This window comes from Triplophysa rosa, linkage group LG9, assembly GCF_024868665.1.
Source record: "Triplophysa rosa linkage group LG9, Trosa_1v2, whole genome shotgun sequence".
NCBI classification, from domain to species: Eukaryota; Metazoa; Chordata; class Actinopteri; order Cypriniformes; family Nemacheilidae; genus Triplophysa; species Triplophysa rosa.
This window is the reverse complement of record NC_079898.1, coordinates 20,712,875-20,736,515: the sequence shown is the minus strand read 5'-3', so window position 1 is coordinate 20,736,515 and position 23,641 is coordinate 20,712,875. Positions and strand designations below refer to the sequence as shown.

The 23,641-nt window shown below is 40.2% G+C and overlaps 1 protein-coding gene across 3 annotated transcripts in view; it reads right to left on the bottom strand.

Annotated features, from left to right (window-relative positions):
• wdr27 (WD repeat domain 27) overlaps positions 1-23,641 on the bottom strand; it is a 43,748-nt gene continuing 20,107 nt past the window's right edge. Inside the window, exons 22-24 of one of the 3 annotated variants that reach the window (XM_057341889.1) lie at positions 19,959-20,061; positions 17,231-17,329; positions 1-2,504 (exon numbers count right to left, since the gene is read on the bottom strand). In XM_057341889.1, coding sequence (XP_057197872.1) covers positions 2,436-2,504; positions 17,231-17,329; positions 19,959-20,061 — 271 coding nt within the window. In that variant the 3' untranslated portion in view covers positions 1-2,435. Of the gene's footprint in view, positions 2,505-10,226; positions 10,487-17,230; positions 17,330-19,958; positions 20,062-23,641 lie in introns of those variants that run through there. The other 2 variants (XM_057341888.1, XM_057341890.1) reach the window with 2 other exon arrangements.

The following is a 23,641-nucleotide window of genomic DNA, read 5'->3' as shown; positions in this document are numbered from 1 at the left end:
AAAACTATCAGCATCTTATGAAAATGTTTTCTTTTTATTGACCCATGACACTAAACAAAACTGATGAATTGTGTCCATTCACATTTAGAACTCATAAGGACACAAAACATACAGTCTTATATCATGGCATTTCATAGTGACCCTGAACACAAAACCAGTCATAAGTAGAAAATTTTGTAGCAATACAATACATTGTATGGGTCAAGATTATCGATCTTTCTTTTATGCCAAAAATCATTAGGATATTAAGTAAAGATCATGTTCCATGAAGATATTTTGTAAATTTCCAACCCTAAATATATAAAAAAATATTTTTGTGAGTGGATGCAGCAAAATCGTGAATAAAAATAGCGGGAAATGCATGTCTACAAACTTTACTCGCTGCTGCCCGGAGTTTGGGAATTACTGAAATGACAATTTCTGCTTGCAGGTTCATCTACTCTCCACAACGTCATTACAGCGGTAACCAAATAGAGAGCGTTAAAACAAACCTGTTTCTTCCTAGCAACAGCTTGCTATCTCGGCCAAATCTTGTCCTATCCTAACGAACCATACATTAATGGACAGCTTATTCATTCAGCTTTCAGATGATGTATAAATCTCAATTTCGAATGACTAGTTTTGTGGTCCAGGTTCACATATTGTTACATGAAAGTTAACTGAAAAGTGTGACCTACATTGCCACTTTAATAGGAAACAGAAGAAGCAACACTGATTCATTCTCAAACAAATGAGACACAACTGACTTCAGCTAAATATAGTACAGCTCAAACCTGACGTTTCAGCATTCTGGTTATTCAGATTTAGAAGAACACAACACATCCATAGTTATGTATGGTTATGTGATGAAACATACTGTATCTGTGTAAACTTGAGGAGATATGACTTCATATATCCCATAAAATGACCAGCTGAATGAAAGTAACAACAAAAATGTTACTTCTAAGAAATGGTGTCAAAAAATAAAGGTGCTTAAAAGGTTCTTCACAGCGATGACATATAAGAACCAATATTGGGTCCACAAAGAACCATTCAGTCAAAGGTTCTTTAAAGAACCATCTCTTTCTTACCTTTTTATAATCTGAAGAAAATGTTTTCACCACAAAGAACATTTTGTGAAACAGAAAGGTTCTTCGGATGTTAAAGGTTCTCTATGGAACCATTTCGACAAAAAAAGTTATTCTAGGCATCGTGAACCACCTTTATTTTTAAGAGTGTAAGTGTCCAAATGTTTTCACAATAAACAACCTAATAAATGTAATTTTCTCTAGACTTTTTTTATTAAGATCTGATATAAGGAAGTCATATGCCTGGCAGCGGGACTCAGAGGTACTTATATGCATTTATAGGAACAGTTCACCCAAAAATGGTCCCAATTGACTTGACCATAGTAATTTTTATTCCTACTATGGAAAGTCAATGGGGACGATTTTTGGGTGAACTATTCTCTAAAGAACCACTGCTATGATGCATATCCTGGAACCTACAGTCATAAATAAAATCGACAAATATACAGTTATACTGTATATTGCATGTTTTATATTGTCATATGAAGTCCTGTGAAACGCCCTCTCTTTGCAGTGGTCTGCTACAGATAACCCCCTACGGGATGGTTAGTTGCAAAAATGGGCAGAGAACAGAATGATCTCAGAGAAGTTATTGGTGCAGAAAAGCTGCCAGCTGTTGTAGTGGACACCACCCATCATTAAACACTAACATTCCTCTCTATCCCTTACATGAAGGCAGTATAAGACCTGTTGGCGCCAGGGAGCCACGATGGATGTATTTGGTCTTGACAAGTGTCTTGTCTCAAAACCGCAAACTTTTTTAATCTGAATTGCAGTGATCGCTGATGTTCTTCAATATGATTCTGGTTAAAAGCCATTATAAACATTACATAGAAAATATAACATAGACATTAAAAATATAATATTCAGTGCATTGCATTGCAAGCACCACATTTGACATTTTTTTATTTAGTTTGTGTTTGTAAATCAAGCAGAGCACCACACATGTTGCTGAAAATCTGTTTCATTTTACGTGCTGGTAAAAAGTATCAGGATGAGTTCTTGCACATTATAAAACATATAAACATTTTATATCAAATCAATCCGCTTATACAAGATGAAGGCGCAAAAAACATTATACACATCAATAGATGAACATGTCTTTGTCAGCATACAAACGTGTTTCTGCAGTACATAAGTTCACATGAACTTTTCTCTGAGGGTGCGTCTTTGGCTCGACGGTTCAGGGCGTGAGCAAGGTGTCACATCTGTAGGTTTTCAATGAAATCACAGATCCTGTCCATGTTGTAGGTCCCACAGAGGTGGCACGTCAGTACAGTAATCTCGCTGATGTAAGAATCTCATTAGGCAGAGAGCAGACATGAGAAAGCACCAATCCTTTGGGGTTGTAGTGTATAGATCCCAAGCTTAAGACAGAAGCGAAGAGTCAACCGAATGAAACAAAGCCAGTTTTCCATTTAGTGTTCCAGTCAACAGCTGTGAATAAAAAAACGTCACTGATAAAACATCCTGTATCCGTACAGCATATGATAAAAGTTGATAAAAAGATGATGAAATAATGATTTAAATGCAAATACGTGCTTGTTTGCAGTCATTACTTCCTAAAATATGCATCTTCCGTGTTGGTTTATGTAATCGACGGCATGGCTCGGGCAATTTTCTAATTGAGTATTGCCGTAAAACCGCAATGTAAAAACGTTACATTTCATAACGACACATCTGTTGTCCTTATGATGGACTAACAGAGTTGATGGTTTTCATTTATTTATATTCACTAATAAAAATGTTCTGAAACTTTTATGTCTTGCACTTTGAATTGTGCTCTCCTGAAGAGAATTAGCCATTTAGTTATGAAACCCCATTTAGTTATGAAACCCCATTTAGTTATGAAACCCCATTTAATCGGGAGTTTGTTTACTGGAACTCCTGTCAGCTCAGGGAATTTCTATTGACGGTGAATGTCTTTCGAGTTTGTGATAAGCACAAATCAGAAGCAAGGCCTCGCAAGTGAGATGCAGAGAAGAGAAACCAAGTGCCACATGGTGCCTGGAAGGGTTATAGACCGAGATAACAAGAATGACCTCGCTGCTTTGGCATAGATGGGATACTGTTCAGTCAGATTTTAAAGAGTGACATAAAACTGTCTCTGCATCAATATGGAGTGGATTCTGAAGACACTCGCATACCTGTCTTTATGAACACATTAAAATATCTTGAAAGACATTTTGGAGACATTTGAAAAGCAAAATAGTGCTTGGAACATATGATCTGGTCTGTAAAACGTCTCGAACAAATTGAAAAATTCTCTTCAAACTTCTTGCAGCTTATCAGAAAATACCAGTCTTAGATTAAGTGTAAATACAAATCCAGTATAAACACGGCTTTATTACTTTTCATACTCATGAAGATATAAATAACAGATAATGAAGTTGGAAGAGATATGTTTTGTTGAAAAAATAAAGCATAAAGCGGTTTCCATCATAAAAGCTCTCAACCTACAAAAATAATGAATTATTAGAAAGGAATTTTCTTTTCCATGTATCCTGATCCTCCTGTCTTGATCTTTATTTCATTCCGTAATACTACCATACGAGTATACTTTAGCCTAAATTATTTTATAAGCAACCTGACAATAAATCGCAATTCTTGATCCAAAATAACCTGATTTACTGCCGGGTGCACCAACTGACTGCAAATATGGAACAAATACAAATCCAGACTTGAAAAAAGTTAAAGAACGTATCAATGTTAAACTTGCAGACATGTTTACATGTACGTTGTAGCTCAAAGCAGGATCATTTATTATAGACTTGCAATAGCATTTGGACTCTTCAGATAGTCTGGGTTTCGAGTGCAAGATACACCAACAAGTATTTGATATATGTAAAAGCAAAGAAAGGTAGAAAGGAGAACTGAAAGCTGGCTGCCAGACTCACGGCTGATGTCAATATATAGAAGAGCCTCCAAAAAAAAGTGTAGATTTGTGGACCTTAAGAGGGAAAAACTGAGACAAAGAAGACTGACAGTGCCCAAAGCCACAAGAGTTATACAATGAGGAAAACATGCCATCTTGCTGGATTTACTATTATTCACCAATTTTGATGTGTTGAAGACTGGGTGAGAGAATTTGAATGCGTTTCACTGAGAAGCCATTTGCTGAAGTGATGTTTAGGTTGCTCAGAAAAATTCACTATTGACTAAATGACTTCTTAGTAATGTAACATGCAACACATGTACATGGTCTGACTGCCTTATAGTCCTGCAGCAGATACTCATGGTTGCCTGTCATATTTGATCTCTAAATTAAATTCAAAATTGTGAAGAATGACTTTAAAGACACTTTCAAAGGCAGCTTCATGACAGGTCTTTTAAATAACAGCAATAACGTTGACTGAAGAAAAGATCACAAAAGAAACCCCTCCACACTACAGAAGGTAAACAAAGAACAAATTCTCATGATCTGATGCCTGTGCAAATATGCAGACAAAGGCAAATAAGGTTCTGCATAAAGCTGTTATGGTGTTGAGGAGAACCTGTGATATCATAGAAGACAGCTGTAAATGTCACAGCAGGGTCACACTTTAGTATGACTTCCACAGGAACGTCTCAGACTTGGCTTATGGGGAGAATCTCCACATTGGAAAGTCTCTCTCTCACTTGCACTAGGTGGTCAAGCTGTGTGCATCTGTAGATGTCAAGGACGGCTAATAGAGATTATTCTTTCAGAGGTATACAGAACAAAGTGTGTGACTCACACCCCTGGCGTCTGACTAACACAGCTACTAAGACATCTTCATGTGCTCAAACCACTGTTTAAATGACTTTTAATCTCGCCTCATACATCTGCCAAAAATGACTCATCCCTAAATGTCCTAATGACACAAAAAGTCAGTGTTTTCAAAAGAAGAACAGAATAATTGAACGTAGGGAAAAGTTTACCCAGAAATGAAAACTCTGTCATCGTTTACAAATCTGTATGACTTTCTTTTTCCCCGTTGAACACCAAAGGTGAATATCTGAAGTCATGTAAAAGTCATTTAGGATTAGATTGACATGAATGTGAGTAAACAATGAAAGATTTTAAGTAAGACAGTAACTATTACAATACCATAATTAACTGACTATATAACATGCATGTACGGCATGTTATGCCATTCACAGGGGAAAACAGGTCACTTTTTGTTTTTTTCAATCAGACGAAAAGAACAAACTAGTGCCAAAACCTGGGAGACTTTTACCCCTGAATTGCATTAAAACAGGGTTAGGTGTCATGGACAGAGGATGACATCACCACTGGAAGAGATCACTACAACGGTATAAAAAGCATCTGTCGTTATTAAACATTCTTATTAAAAATATTAAAGAGCCCACTGCTTGGTAGGAAGCATCTCTTTAATTCCCTCTAATAGCAAAAACATATAAAATATAGTATTCAGGTAAAATATATTGACTCGAGTTATATTGTTCACATTGTAAAACTTGAGCAATAAACACAACAAATAAAACAGTGGTATCCAACATAGATTTCTAATCTATAAAAATCGAATTTTGTTGTAGGCATAACCATGATGCAGTTAAAAATATATATACTGTAAACATTAATTATTGATCATCAATAATAATTCTATCATAAACAGCATGAAGGTTATTACCCCAGAAATAATGGGATACATATAAATACTGAATGCAAGTACAAATGCTTGTGAAAATATTTCAAGGAAAATATCTGATTATTACGCCACTGGAAATGAATGCAGAGATAAACGATGACCTCAAGGGTTTGTAACAGTTGAATGCTACATGGCTTTCTTAGCAGAGGATATGTCCAAACTTACCATCACAAAGCAGCCAAGAGATACAGCTACAGCTGTTTATGCAATAAAGTTTGGTCCCTGCCTAAAGATATAACTCTTTCTCGTCACACAATGCTCTGAAAATCCATTCTACAACTGAATGTGCTGAGATAATATATGCTATATAGGGGATGTGGTGAAAAAATAGATGGGATTAAACAAGGTCATAATAAAACTTACCAAATACCTGAATGTCAACAATGTTTTTATCATCACATATTCGCATAAGTGAAATGAGTATTGATAGAGTATTGTATTATACAGCCGCAGAAAAAATTAAGAGACCATTTCAAAAATATTTTCAGTTTTTCTGAATTCACTTTTTATAGGTATGCGTTTAGGCAAAATTATCATTTTTGTTTCATTCTGTGAACTACTAACAATATTTCTCCCAAATTTCAAATAAAAATATTATATTCTATATGCATTTATTTGCAGAAAATGAAAACTGGAGAAATAGATTTAAAGAACAGAAAAAATGCTCTGTATTTTTTCAGACCTCAAATACTGCAAAGTTCATATTCACTTTTAGGAATAGTAATATTTGTACATTTAAATAAGTTCAAAAATTATGTGAAAACCTTTCAATTTTATCACAGTTTTCATGAGTCTTGTCATGCTGTCAGTCTTTCACATTGCTGTTGGATGACTTTGTCACTCCTGAGGTTTGATTTTGTTGAAATCAACAGACACTGAATTGGAATGACCGCGATACATCTAGAAATCCCGATTAAATGAACATTTGGAATGGTCTCTTGATTTTTTCTGCGTCTATATATTCTGATATCAAATAAGTAACGACATTCTACTAAACGATCTAGTTGTGCATGAGACTTGAAACAAAGAGAACACATGTTGAATCATGAATTTAACTATTGAACTCCATAGGCCTCTGTAACTGAGCCAGAATGACAGGGACCACTAAGACTTTCCACTTCCAGCCTCAGAAATTAGAATAAAACTTCACAGAAGAAAATACGCAAATGGTGCCTGGAAATCCCAAGGCCATGTGCATATCAGTAACAGCTCGAAACAACAGGAGCGATTCACACTGGGGAATATAAAACAGAATATATAGGACTGGAAGTGATTAGGTGATTAAAGAATAATGGATCAGAGGAAGCCAAATGTGCATTTTTATTTTTTTCTTCCTAAAACACTTTGGCCCATTAAAGGAATGGCATAACAGTGTCAGCAGGCTGATTGTTGAAATATAGATTAAGTGATAAACCCGTGACCTTCTCCAGAGAACACATCATTTCCTCCTCGAGTACAGACAGACTACACTTGAACATCTGCTGTGTGTGCTTATAAGAGAAGACTTAAGTGTTCCCCAACTTTTTTTTGTCTCATGAACAAGCACAGCCTTATCAATGAAAATCAGGCAGGAGGATAGAATTTGGTGTAAAAGCATCTAATGCAGAACAGGTGCATGATTATTTATGGTTACTGTAAATACTGTAACCATGACACTTGAGACTGCAGACGGCTAAAACAAACCCCTTGCGTTAACGAAACTTTTCATGACAATTACAGCACAGTACTGTACAGTTTTCGTAACTAAATGGTTTTGTTGCAACTGGCGCTGGACTTAGAAGAGTTTGTCAAGCCCATTTTCAGTAAATGTAATCTTGCCCAGGATCTGTGATCGATTTCAGGTCACAAATGAGTAATTCAGTTCAAGTGCTTGATCTTTTGTACATAGAGTCCAACATAAACACAGATAATACAACAGACTATGTTTCAATGGACCACTTGCAGCATGTATTGTCCAATTTAACATATTAAAATATGTTCAAAAATGTACATAAATCTTTTAAAAGAAGAGACCATATTTATTTACACATTATTTATCTTATTTTTTAACACTTTACAATAAGGTTGCATTTGGTAACAATTAATTAATGCATTAGCTAACATGAACCAACAATGAACAATACTTCCACAGCATTTATTAATATTAGATCACGTTAAAAAAATCAAACATTGTAATGTTACTAATGTAACAACCTTATTGTAAAGTGTTACCAATTATTTACATTATATAAACTTCTCAGAAATGTAACTGATGTGACTAATATCTGCATTTATGCAACCTTAAGGTTTCTTCATCTTTGATGTGGCCGATTCAATAAACTTCTCCGTGTGTCAACAGATCAAGTCAACCCGATGTGTGGTCGCACACTGATGTATTGCCCACAAAAATGTTCATTTTTCACAATGACAGAGGAATTTTGATCCTGATTTGACTAAATATTTTATTCTCAATAACTCTCTCCTCTGAGGCTCATCACTCTGTGTTGCTTCACTTTTAATTAGTTTAACAGGAGAAACATGCCATAGAGACTTTTAAATCCTTGATCATAAATCCTCTCATAGAACTGATTTAAAACCATAAAAGAGGCCGTGTACCAATATTATCTGTTTTTCCTATTTGCGGGTAACATCAGAAAAAACAACTCAAGTTTGATGTCTTCAGAAAAATGGAACGCTTTCCTATTACCTATCCAACCAAATCAATTTTTCCACTATGATAAGGAATGAAGCAGATGACTAATAGATGAGTTATGGCACAGAAGTACTGGCACCACGACCAACCACTGCTGGGGAACCAGAAGGTCAGACAGTGGAGAACTGGAAGCCATACAAAATGAAGTGTTAAAAGGAGTCGAGTTAACGTAAAGGGGTCAGGAAGTAAGACGACAGACTGCTTCATAAATCTCACTCGGAAGTCTGAGCTAATGTGTTCCCAAAATCTGTACACTTAGGCCACACATAAAAACCTATAAATGTTTGAATAACAAAATAATGGTAGCAGGTGGCAAGTGTAAAGTTGAAGTTTTATGTATTTGTACACAGCTTCATCAAAACTGAACTACAAAAATAATGGTTTCAAACAATTTTCCTGAACACTCTACCTGTCACAACACACAGTCTCGTCCTAAACACACGAGCCACATGGAATGCTCAAACAAACAGCAAAGTTTTGAAAGCGCCACAGAGTAGTGGTTTCTCTGCTAGGACACCTGAACTGACTTTATACGATACATCTAATAAAAATCATCTTGGGACCAGTTGGGTTAAAGTATATGCAAACATGCGGCTTAGAAAAATGCAGTTCTGTAAAGAGAGCTTGATCCATTAAATTGATGAATATTGTCGGATTAATTGTCTTTAATTTTGTCATTGTTATTTTTCATATCCTAGCCACTGAAAAGATGTTAAATGTTAATAAAAAAAACCCAATGTGGCTTAAAGGGACAGTTCACACAAACCCATTGACTTTCATTGGCTTTGTGTCCATACGATTCGGTTCCCATACGGTTCGGTTATGTTCGGTTACCTACATTCTTCAAAATACCTTCTTTTGTGTTCTGCAGAAGAAAGAAAGTCATGCAGGTTTGAAATGACAAGAGTCAAGATGAATAAATGATGACTGATTTTTCATTTTTGGGTGAACCACATAAAGTTTCAAGTTTATAATCACACTGAGATATTCATAACCAAAAACTTTTCAACAGTTAATCAAAGTGAGTTGGTGTGTATACAGCAGATGCTGGTGAAGTATTTTATTTGACTCTTTAAATCACTGGAGTTTGTTTGCCAAAGACACCATATTCCTCCGGTTTCCATGTGCCGAAGCTCTTAATGGATAGCACATCACATCAGTATTTTGGGGGATCATTCACTCAAGGGCCAGAGAGAACGCAAGACTTCAGACTTCGGCTCTTTCATTGATATACCAGCCAGATGATGACAGGAATCAAGGAAGATCTGGCCTCGTTTTCACAGCCTCGGCATCGCTTTCGTCCGGAGACACACGCTGAGCTCGCTCCAAAGCGCTTTATAAATCCCACACATTTGCGATGCATGAATCACACTTTCCCTCGCAAAAACGTCCTGTAGCGCTAAATACATTTTACATTTTACAGCCCTATAAATAACCACTTGCCTCTTTCTGCGCTCCTCTGTCCAGGGTTACGCCACCATCGGATGCGCTACCTACCGCTGATCAAAAACAGTTAGAGAGGGATGGCTAATTTGTAAGTTAAAAGCTGAATCCATAGGCACAAAACAAAGGGCTCTTGAAATCTGTTGTGATTTTCATGCCAACACGAGAAAAAGTTTCATCTAGGACTTCTTTAGAGCCCTCTTGAGCACTGTGGCCGAATACGTAGTTGATTCACAACCCTCCATACACATAAAAACAGACAGAATAATACCTTCAACCACACTCAAACTATTTACCTAAAAACAAATACTTCCTCTAACTTTAGCACAGTTGGCAAAAGCGTTTGCACAAACATCAGAATGAAACAAAGACGTTTGTAGGCGCTGGTTACGTATGACTAACGTTCAACATGAGGACTGTGTTTATTAAAATAGCAGTATGATGGCTGTAACAGGCCTGTATGAGTGATGTGTTGAGTCGAGCTGGAGAAGTGGGACCGAGGCGAGGACACGCTGGGACGGGTGAGGGGTGTGGAGACTCGTGCTGCGTCTCACCGTGATCCCGTGATCATTTGAGAGGATGGAGGTACTAGGGAACCTGCATCTCTCATTTCTACTCGGTTTCCACCCTGCTGAAAAAAACCCAAAAGAACCCTGCACAGAATTGAATGGTTATAATAGGAATTGTATTGGTTTTAAAGGAAATTATAATGGTGTCTACAGGTATGTGATGGATTGTATTGGTGGGTTGTTATCTGGCAGATTAATCCTATTGGAATAATGTCCATAACACATTACAAAAAGGAATTTTGTAATGGTTTTAATGGAAAAAGCTAATGGTTCATAATGGTATTTTAATGGAATCCATTAGAATTTTTGTGATGGTTTCTATAGTTTTTTTCAGCAGGGTAGTTGGAAGCAAAACAGAATAAAAGATTGCCAAACAAAAGAATAGATAGACCCAAACAAAAAAGCAAATCACGTTTTAACAATCATTAAAAATAGTTTAAAAAAAGGTTATGACTTTGGAGGACATAATATATGACCTGAACTGTACTACAGGGCTTTTTTGTTTCTGGTTTGCTTTCTTGTGGTTTCATTCTGATTGGCCTTGACTTTTCGCATATATTTATTCATTTATAGCATCCTTGTTTTTACTGAAAAGTTGGTGTGTTATGTGTCGATTCAACCGACAGAAACCAAGATCATGATAACACCAAGTTCCCTATCGATACTTCACTCGTACTGCGTAGCAGGACGCTATGGGAAACTCCTTTTTCTCCAATGACTGAAGCTTTACAATAACGCAGTGAATACTGCACGGCCATTGGTGCGTGCAAAGTGAAACTTTGAGCCAATGGCAGAGAAGCTGCACGGACCTATGGCGATGGTGCCCGCCAAAATGGGCGGGGCTTACGGCTATATAAGCAGACACATCGCCGTAGGGTCCTCAGATTTTTTCTCCTTCAGCGACGACTTCTACCTCGCTACTCAGACTGATAGCTTCGCCGTTGGAAAAGCATTGCAGCGGACTAGACCTCTCTGCTCAGCGATCTCACTGGTTTTCTCAGCAGCGCTGGTTCCTGTTCCCTGCCGCCATCCAGCAAGCTCTAATACCGCAAATTTCCAGAGCAAATTTCCTGCGGCGTTGTTGCAAATGCCGCGCCGTCACTGTCATTCGTGTGGGGTATATCCCTGCACGCCGCTGATGGTCACGGCGAGTGCGTCTCATGCTTGGGAGTTTCCCACGCTCAAGACGCACTCAGAGAGACGGAATGCCCTCATTGCGAGAGCATGAGTCTCTCCTCTCTGCGCTCGCGGATAGCTTTCTTCTCAGAGAGCGAATCTGCTTCTCGATACCTCCCGCTTCACTCTACGGAGACGAAGCAGCGGGGTAGAGGAACTAAGCGCTCGGGGAAGCGCGAGCTCATGTCCCCTCGGCGTGCCTCGCCCTCTCCACAGAGACAAAATTCGCCGGTTCGTTTTTACCAGGCCGACCAGCGTCCGCCGGCGTCTGCCAGCGGCATGGTCTCGTTTGGCGGAAGCGAATTTGAGGAAGACGACAGCATGTCCTTAGCGGCTTCAGACGGGGAGGAGCTGTCGGGCTCGGTTTTCGACCCCGCCCCCCTGCCGTCTATAGAGCACAGCGAACCCGCGCCGGGTCTGGATTCCGAGCTTTTCGGGTCCTTACTAAGGCTGTGGAGGAGCTGGGCTTAGAGTGGTCCTCTCCGGAGAACCCGCTCGCAGCCGCCTGGACGAATGGTTCCTGCCGGGGCGCCGCCAAGCCCCTCGTCAGCGAACTTCACCGTTCTTCCCGGAGGTTCATGATGAACTCACCAGGTCATGGCGCGCTCCCTACTCAGCCTGTCTACGACCCTCTTCTTCCTCCGCTCTCACCTCGGTTGACGGCACAGAAAAAGGGATATCGAGAAGCTCCTCCCCTGGATGAGTCGGTGGCCGCACATCTGTGTCCGCCCTCGGCCATCGGTTGGATGGCAAAAGCGAGCCCATCCCTCCAAGCCATGCAAAACCACCTCGGCCCTCTGCTGGACGCGCATTTCTCGTCCGCCGCCAGGCGGCTTCAGCACTTGCATTCCATGGCAGTGCTTCAAGTGTACCAGGCCAAACTCCTTCCAGGGCATGGACGATGTCCGGTACAGATATCGCGCCCTTCAAAGAGACCTGCGGAGCGCGACGGATCTCGCCCTACGCGCCACCAAGGCCACGGCCCAGGCGATACGCAGATCGATGGCCAGTCTCGTGGTGCTCGAGCGCCATCTGTGGCTGACGCTCACAGAGATCAAGGAAGCAGACAAGTCCCCTTCCTCGATGCTCCAATATCCGCTGCCGGCCTCTTCGGACCAGCAGTGGAGGGTTTGCGGAACGCTTCACTCGCAGCGCAGAAATCTTCGCAGGCCATGAAGCACTTCCTGCCCAAGAGACCCGGGTCCAGACCTGCGTCGGCTCGACCCCAAGCCAGCACCAGACTCAGCAGCCGGTGAAGGCCACGCCCCCCTGCCCAGAAGGTAACAGGAGCTGAGACTGCGTCAACGATCTCGCTCCGGGAGACGTTTCCCCCACCCTCAGGTCAGGGACCCCGAGCCAAAGATCACGCTGGACCCTGCGCCTCAGGCACCATCCTGAGACCGAGGAAAGGAAGAGGAAGGGACCGTGTCTCGCTGCGGCTGGACCTCCTTCAAAGAAGGCTCTTTTGTTCGCCCAAACACCCCGTTCTGTTCCGGGTGCCGGCTGAAAATGTGTTTTTGTTCAACAATGTGAATACCGGGTCTGTTCTAACGCCCGCACAACCCACCGCTGTTATAGCGGGCACTTATATAAAACACAAACATTGTCAGAAAAAGAGCAACCTTCCTCTTCCACTCTCCACAGGAGTCAAGCCCCCGAAAGGCGGCATACCTCCCCAATGCATTCAACCCCTTGCCATACGGGCCGAGGCCTGGCGGGCCATCCCCGGGATATCGGATTGGGTAATGGGAATAATATCTCGAGGATATTCACTCCAGTTCGCTCGCAGACCCCCGCGTTTCCGCGGGATGACACCACCCGAGTCCAGAGGCGAGTTCACAGTTCTGCGGACGGAGTTGGTGAACTTACTGGACAAAGGAGCCATAGAACCGGTTCCTCCAGATCAAACCGAGTCGGGCTTCTACAGCCGCTACTTCCTCGTACCCAAAAAGGATGGCGGTCTCCGCCCCATCCTCGATCTCAGACATCTGAACCGGCCGCCCTTACATAGAAAGGCGTTTCAGAATGATTACACTGAAACAGATCCTCTCGCAAATATACCCAGGGGACTGGTTCTTCTCCCTGGATCTGAAAGACGCATACTTCCACATCCAGATAGCCCCCATCACAGACGATTCTTGAGATTCGCCTAGAAGGGGTTGCATATCAATACATGGTCCTCCATTCGACTGTCTCTAGCTCCTCGCACTTTCACGAAGTGCATGGACCGCTCTATCCCCTCTCAGGCAGACGGAATCCGCATTCTGAACTACCTCGAGACTGGCTTGTTCTAGCACAGTCAGAGGAAGAGCTAAGGTCCCACAGGTCCCTCTCTCCTCAGTCACCTGGAATGCCTGGGGTCAGAATCAACCTTGCCAAAAGCGCTCTGTCCCCCAGCCAACGGATTTCGTTCCTGGGGGCGTTTTCGATTCGAACCTCTGACGGCCAGAATCGCGCCAGACGTGCCCTAGCCATTCAGCAGCTCGGGCCTCTTTTACGCCCAGAGCGTCACCCCCCTCAGGGCGTTTCAGAAGATGAACTGGCCCAACCGGCTCCTCTAGGCCTTCCCCCCGATCGCTCTCATACCACAAACGATCAGGAGGATCAGAGAACAGGCGCACAAGGCACTGTTCGTAGCCCCACTCTGGAAGAACCAGCCTTGGGTTGCGGAGCTGTCTCAGCTGCTTGTAGCAGCCCCGTGGCCTATTCCCCTGAGACGGGACCTCCTCTCTCAGGCAGGCAACACGATTTGGCACCCCCAGCCAGAGCTGTGGGCTCTGCACCTTTGGCCTCTCGACGGGAGCCTACGGTCCTCCCCGAGAGTGTCATGAACACGATATCACAGGCTACAGCTCCGTCTACTAGACGACTCTATACCCTCAAGTGGTCTGTCTTCTCCACCTGGTGTACAACCCGCGGCGCAGACCCAGAATCCTGTGACATATCACTAATTCTGTCCTTCCTGCAAGAGCTGTTGGATAAGGGCCGCTCCCCTTCCACGCTCAAGGTCTATGTGGCAGCAATTGCAGCTTCTCATGCCCCCATAGCGGGCCAAGGAGTGGGAAAGAATGACTTAGTCTTTCGCTTCTTGAAGGGTTCCAGGCGGCTACGCCCTCCTCGCCCCCTCACCGTTCCCATATGGGATCTGCCCACGGTCAGTGGTGTAAAGTATTGGAGTAAATGTACTTAGTTACTTTACTTAAGTATCTTTTTGGCTACTTTGTAGTTGTACTGAGTATTAAAGATATTAGCAACTTTTACTCTCTACTTAACTACATTTTTGAACAAGTATTGTACTCTTTACTCCACTACATTTGTAATGACTAATGCAATTACACATTACATTTTGCATGCCACCTATCTTATAATTAATATTGCCATTCACAGGGCATGAAGGTACTACAATCTTGTGGATTTTGCCATAACTTACAAAAACTTGTCAACATGGCTTCTTTATATGAATATGAGTGCAGTATCAGGTAGATGTCAATCGCTGGCGGTTTATACATGGTTAGCCCTTACCCGCTATTTCTACAGTAATATATTGGCAACACTCGTTGCCAGCTAGTTACTGTAGGTCACACATCTACAAAAGCTCTTATTTTTAAAACTAACTCTTCCTAAATGTGCTCTAAACATGTTTGCTCAAAATTTGACCATATGGTGGGACTATTGCCATGAAGTGATGTAAACCAGTAAAAAGAATGTATAGTATTTCAATTTTCAAAAGTGCTCTCACCTATATAGACAAAATATTAACCTATAGAATGAGTCGGACACAGAGAAATGAACAATCTCACATATGAATCTCAACAATGGTGACAATCAACTGAACAGCTTCATGCTGCAATGCATGCTGGGTACATAGTACAAAACTCATTCATGATTGTTTGTCACCATTGATGAGGTTTGTATGTCAAGTGTCTAACTGTGTCTCAATTGCAAAGAAAGATTTTCTGACAGAGATCTTTCCATTAAAACATGTAATCACTTTACCAAACATATCTTAATAAATCTTAAATGCTATATTATTATTATTTAATGATTGAATTCTTTCAGATGTATCTTCAGTTACTAAGCAAACATAAAGATTGCGGTTCCTGTAAAGTCCCTTTCAGTGTTATTGTATAAGTGTACATTTTAAAGCTACAAGAAAGTCAAAGAGTCCAACCAAAGCAAACACTGATCCCATAAAGGTGACTTAAAACATAATTGAACCACTATGAACTAGAGTTAAATCTCAATAAGATCTTACACAGATGACAGAAATAAAGTGAAAGTGGTGTCTGTAATATGTGAAGATGTTATTGATGTTTGTGTTTAATTCTCCTGCTGGTGAAATCTTGACAGATTTATTGTGTTCATCTGTTATTTACACTTGTTCATCTAAGACTGTGTGACTTAAGTGCGTTAATAGATTCTTTAATAATGTATCTTCAAACAGCCATTGCAGTAGTTTACTGTAAAACACCTACAGTAACTAGCTGGCAACAGTGTTGCCAATATATTACTGTAGAAATGGCAGGTAAGGGCTAACAGTGTATGTGAAATGAGGACATGACTGCAGCTGGCGATGAGGCCCAAACCAGCATGTCCAGTGCAAAAAGGCTTTGACTTTTTAATTCTACTTAACATTATTTTATTTATCTGTTATATTGAAGAGACCTTTTTGAAGGACTTTGGTTTACTTATGAGCACTTGAGCTTAAATGAGACTTAGGGTGTTTATAATGACGTAGGTTATGGTGTCGACCATGATTTGTTGCAATTTTGAGGTGTTCAGTCTTATTATGATTTAAGAAAATAAATGCGATTGCTCACCTCACAAATCAACTGTTTCTAGTTTTTCACTGATGTGTCTCTTAAGTGTTGAGGACTAGTGCTGCTTTGAAGCCTACATTCAGTATGAGTAAAATACTCAAGTACTGTTACAAATCAGATACTCAAAGACTTTTACTCAAGTCGTTTTGGAATTGGTGACTTGTAACTTGTAATGGAGTAATTTTCACTGCAAGGTATCTGTACTTTTACTTAAGTATGGTTTTCAGGTACTCTTTACACCTCTGCCCACGTGTTGAGAGCTCTGAAGGGCCCTTCCTTTGAGCCTCTGCAGTCTGCGGACCTCCGTCCCTTAACGCTTAAAACCACTCTGCTGCTAGCATTAGCATCGGTAAAACGTGTGGGCGATCTACAGGCGCTCTCTGTGAGCCCCTCCTGTCTTGAGTTTGGGCCTGACAACTCTAAGGTAGTCCTCAAACCTAGACATGGTTACTTACCTAAGGTGCTCTCTACTCCATTTAGAGCACAGGTAGTGACACTTTCTGCGCTCCCCTCCTCCGAGCAGGAGCCGGAGCTGAATCTGCTCTGTCCAGTCAGAGCGCTTAAGATCTACATTGAGCGTTCCGCCCCATTCAGGCGGTCGGAACAGCTTTTTGTCTGCTTTGGCGACCGCACCAGAGGGTCTCCGGTCACGAAGCATAGATTATTCACTGCGTTATTGTAAAGCTTCAGTCATCGGAGAAAAAGGAGTTTCCCATAGCGTCCTGCTACGCAGTACTCGTTCCCGTATCTCAGGGAACCGAGGTTACGTTGGGAACCGAGGTTACGTTAGTAACCGAGTACGTTATTGCATAATGATCTTAACAGTTCTTACCTCTGGATTGGCAGGGTTGAACGCAACATTTAGAACTGTATCGGAGTGTCTCTGGAGCTTATGAAGAAATCCGCTGCTGCGTGTATCATATATATAAGCCTGGAAGAAGGGTCAAAGGTCAGTCACAGTAAAGACAAATTAATATGTAGTCTCAGATAATGTGGAAGGGAAAAGTCTGATCATGCCTATTGTAAAGTAACCATAAAAAAATTCAAAGGAAAGTCTTTCATTTTATAACCTGTTCAAACACCAAAGCCGTAATAATCTAGTTATCCATGCACACATGGTAAATGCACAATCCATGGAACAAATTCAAAAATAAAGTGCAGTATAAAGATTGCATATAAACTGTGTTTCAAAGAAAACCCAAAATGACCCCAAAGTGTGAAAAGCCCATAATGCAACTATGAAGCTGACAGATAGCGAGAGACAGATGCATGTGAAACTCCAAAATCTCCTTGACAGTGTTTAGGCAGTGTTTATGTCACCACATAATTTAAAGCGGTATTTAGTAACCTCTTTAACAAAAAAGTTATGGATTATTAAAAACTGTCTCCATAATGATTTATAATCTGAGCTGTCGGGTACGCTTTCGCAGGATATGTCAGTCATTTGACTTAGTACATGAAGTATCCTGCAATTTTACATGGAAAAAAAACGGTGACAGCGAGTCAAAAGTTGCAGATTGCACCTTTAAAATGATCACAAAGACTGCTTGTATTATACCCCAAAAACGCTCACCAGTAGGAAACCTCCTCACATTGTTTCTACATTTTCCTCTGATGGTAAAAAGCTTAGGAAAATATCACAATTGGCTGTGTTTACCATGTCATCACTCTTAAATGGGGCACAGAATCCATCACATCTTGTTGATCGCACTTGAATCTATTGAATCGGTCTTACAGCTTGGAAATAATGTAACTTGGTCTTGGAATTTTTTGGGGTGGAGGGGTGGAGTACCCTTACTGCGAATGTCTGTAACATATAAAAGACGTCGACAAATGCATCTGGCTTATGGAACTCTCAAGACAGCCACAAACAACAACATAGTAGCTCACTACCGTTCTGTCTGTCAGCTTCCAAGAAACACTGGAAAGCGGGCAGTGCCGTGGAGATCCTCTCAAACGTCTCCTGCTTTGCCCAGTGCTGGTGATTAATAACAGCCATCAACATGCAAGTGTTATTCCACGGACCTGAGCGAAGACTCGTACACGATCACAGCAGAGAAACAATCTTCCTACAAGAGCGAACCATTATAATTTACATTTACAACGATGGCCGGTTAGCTTTTAAGCGACGCCATCATTTAGATTCAACAGAAGCCTTGGAGTTATGAAATCTTAAATCTAGGTCATCCACATGAGCCGAAACCCAGTATTGCGAGTTGTTTTCTTTTGATTAAATTGTTGAGGAACGTTCTCTGTTTTGCTGAAGGTCATTCGGTCAGTTGTTCGGTAGAAAAACAGAGCTGCTTTAACACTACAGCGCCGTGAAAGTATGGATATCCCGCTATTGTCCTCATAAGAGTGAATTGTTTTGACAATTCTGGCAAAAGACATGGAGAACCTCAGTAGAAAATGTGATGCAGCTGCTGAGTGTGATAAGACATACTCAGAGAGGAGAACTAAAGAGGTCACTGGAAAAAGTGGTCCAGCAGAAGAGAGATGATTGTAGGTTGCTCTTAATCTCTCGGCTCTAGCTTGCATTTGTGGTATTAATTTAATGCACAGTTTAATGCAATCTTCTACCAATCCCACAGAAAGTAGTAAACGCCAATGTATGTCAAACATGGTAAAAAAACTATATTTTTATTCTAGAAAAAGGATTTTTTTTCCAAATCCATAACCTGATCCCACAAGTAACATCTACAATAAAACATTTAAGACAATGTTTGTGTTTTTAACAGTTATTTTTACAATTCTTGTTGGAGCTGTTAGTGGTCCAGAAATGATAGCCATCACCTTTAAAGGGACAGTTCACCCCAAAATGAAAATTCTGTCATCATTTACTCACCCTGAATTGTTCCAAATCTGTATAAATTCTTTGTTCTGATGAACACAGAGAAAATTATTTGGAAGAATGCTTGTAACCAAACAGTTCTTGGACACCATTGACTACCATACTAAGAAAAATTACAATGGTGTCCAAAAGTGCCTCAGAACCGTTCTTCTTATTTTGTGTTCAACAGAACAAAAACAATTATAAAGCAAGTTTTCCTACTATGGTCGTCAATGGTGGCCATGAACTCTTTGGTTATAAGCATTCTTCCAAATACCTTTCTCTATGTTCATCAGAAAAAAGAAAATTATACAGATTTAGAACAACTCAGTAAATCAAGTCAGAATTTCTTTTTGTGTGAACAGTTCCTTAAAAATCCAGGACTAAATAATTCTTCTGAACTACGGTTAAACACTATAAATTTGACACATATTTAGCATTTTTATGATAATGTAAGTTATGTAACTCCATTAAGAGATGAAAGAAAGGAGAGGGTTGTGTCAGGAACCGTACTGAATTCAGAAACCTCAAAACGTTTCACCCTTGGCCTTAGATACGATGTAAGAAATGTGGTCTTCAGCACTTCTATATGGCAGTTTTATAATCCGAGTCAAGATACACAGACTCGCAACAGGCTAGACCCGGAACATCTGCTTTTATAACTTCACATACTGTGCAAAGCTAGAAAAATGAACATCGCAAAGAATGTAGCAGGTTGAGGTATACTTACAGAATGGTCCTCTGAGCCAGTAGCTATGAAGCGACCGCAGGGTGAGAAGGTAGCGGTGCACTGATGACAACGGTTCACGTGGCTCTCGTAGCGACGGACACATCTGATGGAGAAAAGACTTTGATTATGCAAAATCTTATCCATTCAAATCCATTAAATTGCTTTTTTACACAATTAAACAATTCAGTCACATATAATGTTAAGGCTGCAATTCGTAACTTTTGCCTTTATATCAACAACTCGGTTTGAAACATAAAATTAAAGGTTTCTTACGCACTTACTGTACTATATCTTTACATCGGATGAAGTCAAATGGCATCAAACTGACATTTCCAATCAAATGTGACCTGACAGCTAAACTTATAAATCATTATAAGCTTTTTATAAACAATTTTGAATCATGGTAAGGCAAGGAGACGAGAAACAAAATGGAATAAGCAGCGCAAATCTATTTCTAGGAGCAGTTCTTTGCATATCAAACAGATGGAAAGTTAATAATCATCCGCTCTCTAAACAAAATATCATTTCTACCAATGTTGCCAAATCCCTAAGACGCATTTGTATTGACTTTTCACTCAGAGGAAAAGGTATCTGAAAAACTGCTCGGGGAAGTCAAGACTTTGGCATGAAAAACAAAAGACAATCCAGGGGCATCAGTGCGTAAAGTGGATCTGTTTAAAATCATCTCTTGGTTTCCAGAACTACTTTTGGCTCTCTGTAGACATCTCCTCTAGTAGTATGCAAGCAGTCGTTAAGCAGATGCTGTTATCCGAAACAACGTACAGTACATTAGAACAATCCCCCTGGAGTAACTAGGGCTTAAAGGGATAGTTCACCCCAAAATAAAAATTCCTTCCAAATCTCTATAAATTTATTCGTTCTGATGAACACACAGAGAAAGATTTTGCATGAATGCTTATAACCAAACAGTTCTTGGACCCCATTGAATACCATAGTATGAAAAATGTTGTTCTGTTGATCACAAAAGAAGATATTCTGAAGAATGTAGGAAAGCAAAAAGTTCTGCGGCACTTTTGACTACCATTTTAACAAGTGCTATTTTAAAACCCACAGAGGGGAAAATTACCCCTGGTGCTTAACCTTATCCTTATAAATATAAACCTAAGATTTGTGTCTAATGGAGAACATTACTCCATTTACAAAGGCAGGCATAGCCATATAAAATGAATTAATACTGGCCATGGCATAGCGCACGTTCATTTTATCATAACCTCATAACCATACAATAAATTAACCCATTTAATAAGACTTCCTAAACTGCCAGAGCGTGCTGTTTCTGTCCATACAAACAAACCAGACACAGACAACCCAACACACATTAATGCGGAGGTCAAATGAATATGGAATGCAAAACATCAGCTTTATGAATGCGGTGTGCTTTTAAGGGCCTCGATTCATGTTCTTTGCAGGCCAGGTTAATCTGCTTCTCATTAAGGGAAAAGATTACACTACAACAGAAAGGATAAACAAATTTATTGTTTAAAGCCCGCATATTTTCTTGGTATTAAGTTGACCACCAGAGCGGAAACCAACAGTGTGCCAGCCGGAGAACTACCAGAGCTTACAGACACCTCTAAAAATCTGAATGAAATGCAATCAATGTGTGGATAAATGAATGTGTTCTGTTTTATAGCAAGCTGTTGTTCGACATCTGCGATGGCATAACGCAGCAATGAACAGCAGGTCCCGGAGGTTATTCCTCTCTTTATTTCTTGCTATAATGAGTGCATCATGTAATGTATAATACAAATCTCTCACCAAGCAACCAGATTTTTTGTCTTTCCCGTCAAGTAGATAAAAGCTGTACTTGCATAAATAGCTGCCTGGGGTTGTTGCCAAAATGGCCGGCCGATGAACTCACTTCCCTTAAAGGAACTTTGATATACAGTAGTCCAACATGTCAGTTGGCCTCAGCTAAAATGTGTTTTCAATTCTGAGGTCAAATGTTAATGATGACATGTTGGCCATATTGAAATTCAAATAGAAATTTATTCAGTTTGCAGAGTAGTCTATTAAAAAGAATATAAAAAATCTGGAAAATCAATTTCAAAGACACTACAAAGACATTTAGCAGACACATTTATCCAAAGCGTCTTACAAAAGAACTACATTAATAATGTGGAACGTTTATAGCTATTAAGTGGACAAACTTTGAGAAATGAAACAGATTATGTTGACTGATCTTTCTTTCTATGACTATCCCGTAAGCAGGGTCCCATCATGACCATGCAGCCAAAAAGAAGCATTACTTTGTCTCTCGCCAGTGTTTCACATACATAATTCAAAACCATTCTTAGCCTGAAGGGAAATAAACTACTTGTGAAAGCATCATAAATGTGAAATGCAAAACAAAGGAAAACAATCCCAGAGCAGGCAGAGAAGGGTGAGAAGCCAATGAGAAGTGTAGAGAAGATGTTCCATTAGCTTCAGTGTTCCAGAGTTCCTGGGCTTTTGGCTGAAGCTTTTGTCTTGGCCTTTGAAATGATGTCACTTGTGCTTTAAATGAAGCCTGGGGGGAGATAAAGCCGTTTCACGTGCTTGAACTCGGAAGGCTGTCAAAAAGCCAACCATTGGAAAAATGGAAAAATACACATAAAATGGCCCCGATTCCCGTGCCGAAAGACTTCATTGCCAGACCTCAGTTTGTCAATGACTGCAGGCAAAATGATGTCACCAATTCTCACATATGCTCCCGTCTGCGTTTCCCGTGTTTGAACTGCATTTATCTGGTTTCCTCGCTTTCCTCTCTTTGATAATGTTTTCTCTCTCTCTTCCATTTCAAGAAATATATCTTTTGTCACGTGAGGTTGTTTTAAACATTTCTGACTGTTCATGCTTGTCAGTATTGGACAAAAGATGTTGGCACACCGATACTTTCAACCAAAATTTCATGCCTTCAAAGTAAAATTAGTTTTTGGTGAACTCCACTAACCAACCAGTTTGGATCAACAACAAATTAGCGCTTTCTGAAGCTGCTCCATTCAGTACGCATGAGCCAGTTTGTTTAATGCCCCCGAACCAGAACCTGACCTAAAAACTCAAGCACACGTTTCTACCAAGGCAAATAACAGGGATACGACACTTTCCGAAGTTTGCAAGTATGGGAAGATGTCCAAACATAAAAGTTTGAAGGACAATAAAGCATAGAGGCAATTCACACCATTTCTCCAAAGTGACGAATACAAGATGTCTTTCAATACCTTTAGCTGCCCTTTTATGCGAAATAAAACTGGAAGGGGAAGGTCAGGTGCAGTATATCAATACAGACATGAATTACAGCAAAGTTCTGAGTAAAATAAAGTATGGTTTTAGCACCAGTGGTTTGTGTCTCTGTTCTAGTCTTGTCTCTCCCTTCAGGGCCGAAGAGTCCAAAATGATTTTTCCACCCTGATGCATTTACAAAGTGTTCTTAAAGAAACGGTTCACCAAAAAATTAAAACGTATATCATTATTTACTGCTCCTCAGTTTAAACTCAAATTTTAGATAGGAGATTTTTTAAAGCTGGCATCTGTAGAAGTTTTTGGTTTAAAATAAAGCACGTGCATTAAAACAATGTTGAAATGGTCTCCTTACATGATTTGCAAGTCAGCATATAATAATATATAATTTGAGATTTCATGGAAAAGGACATCACTATACTTCAACCCATATAAAGAAAAGC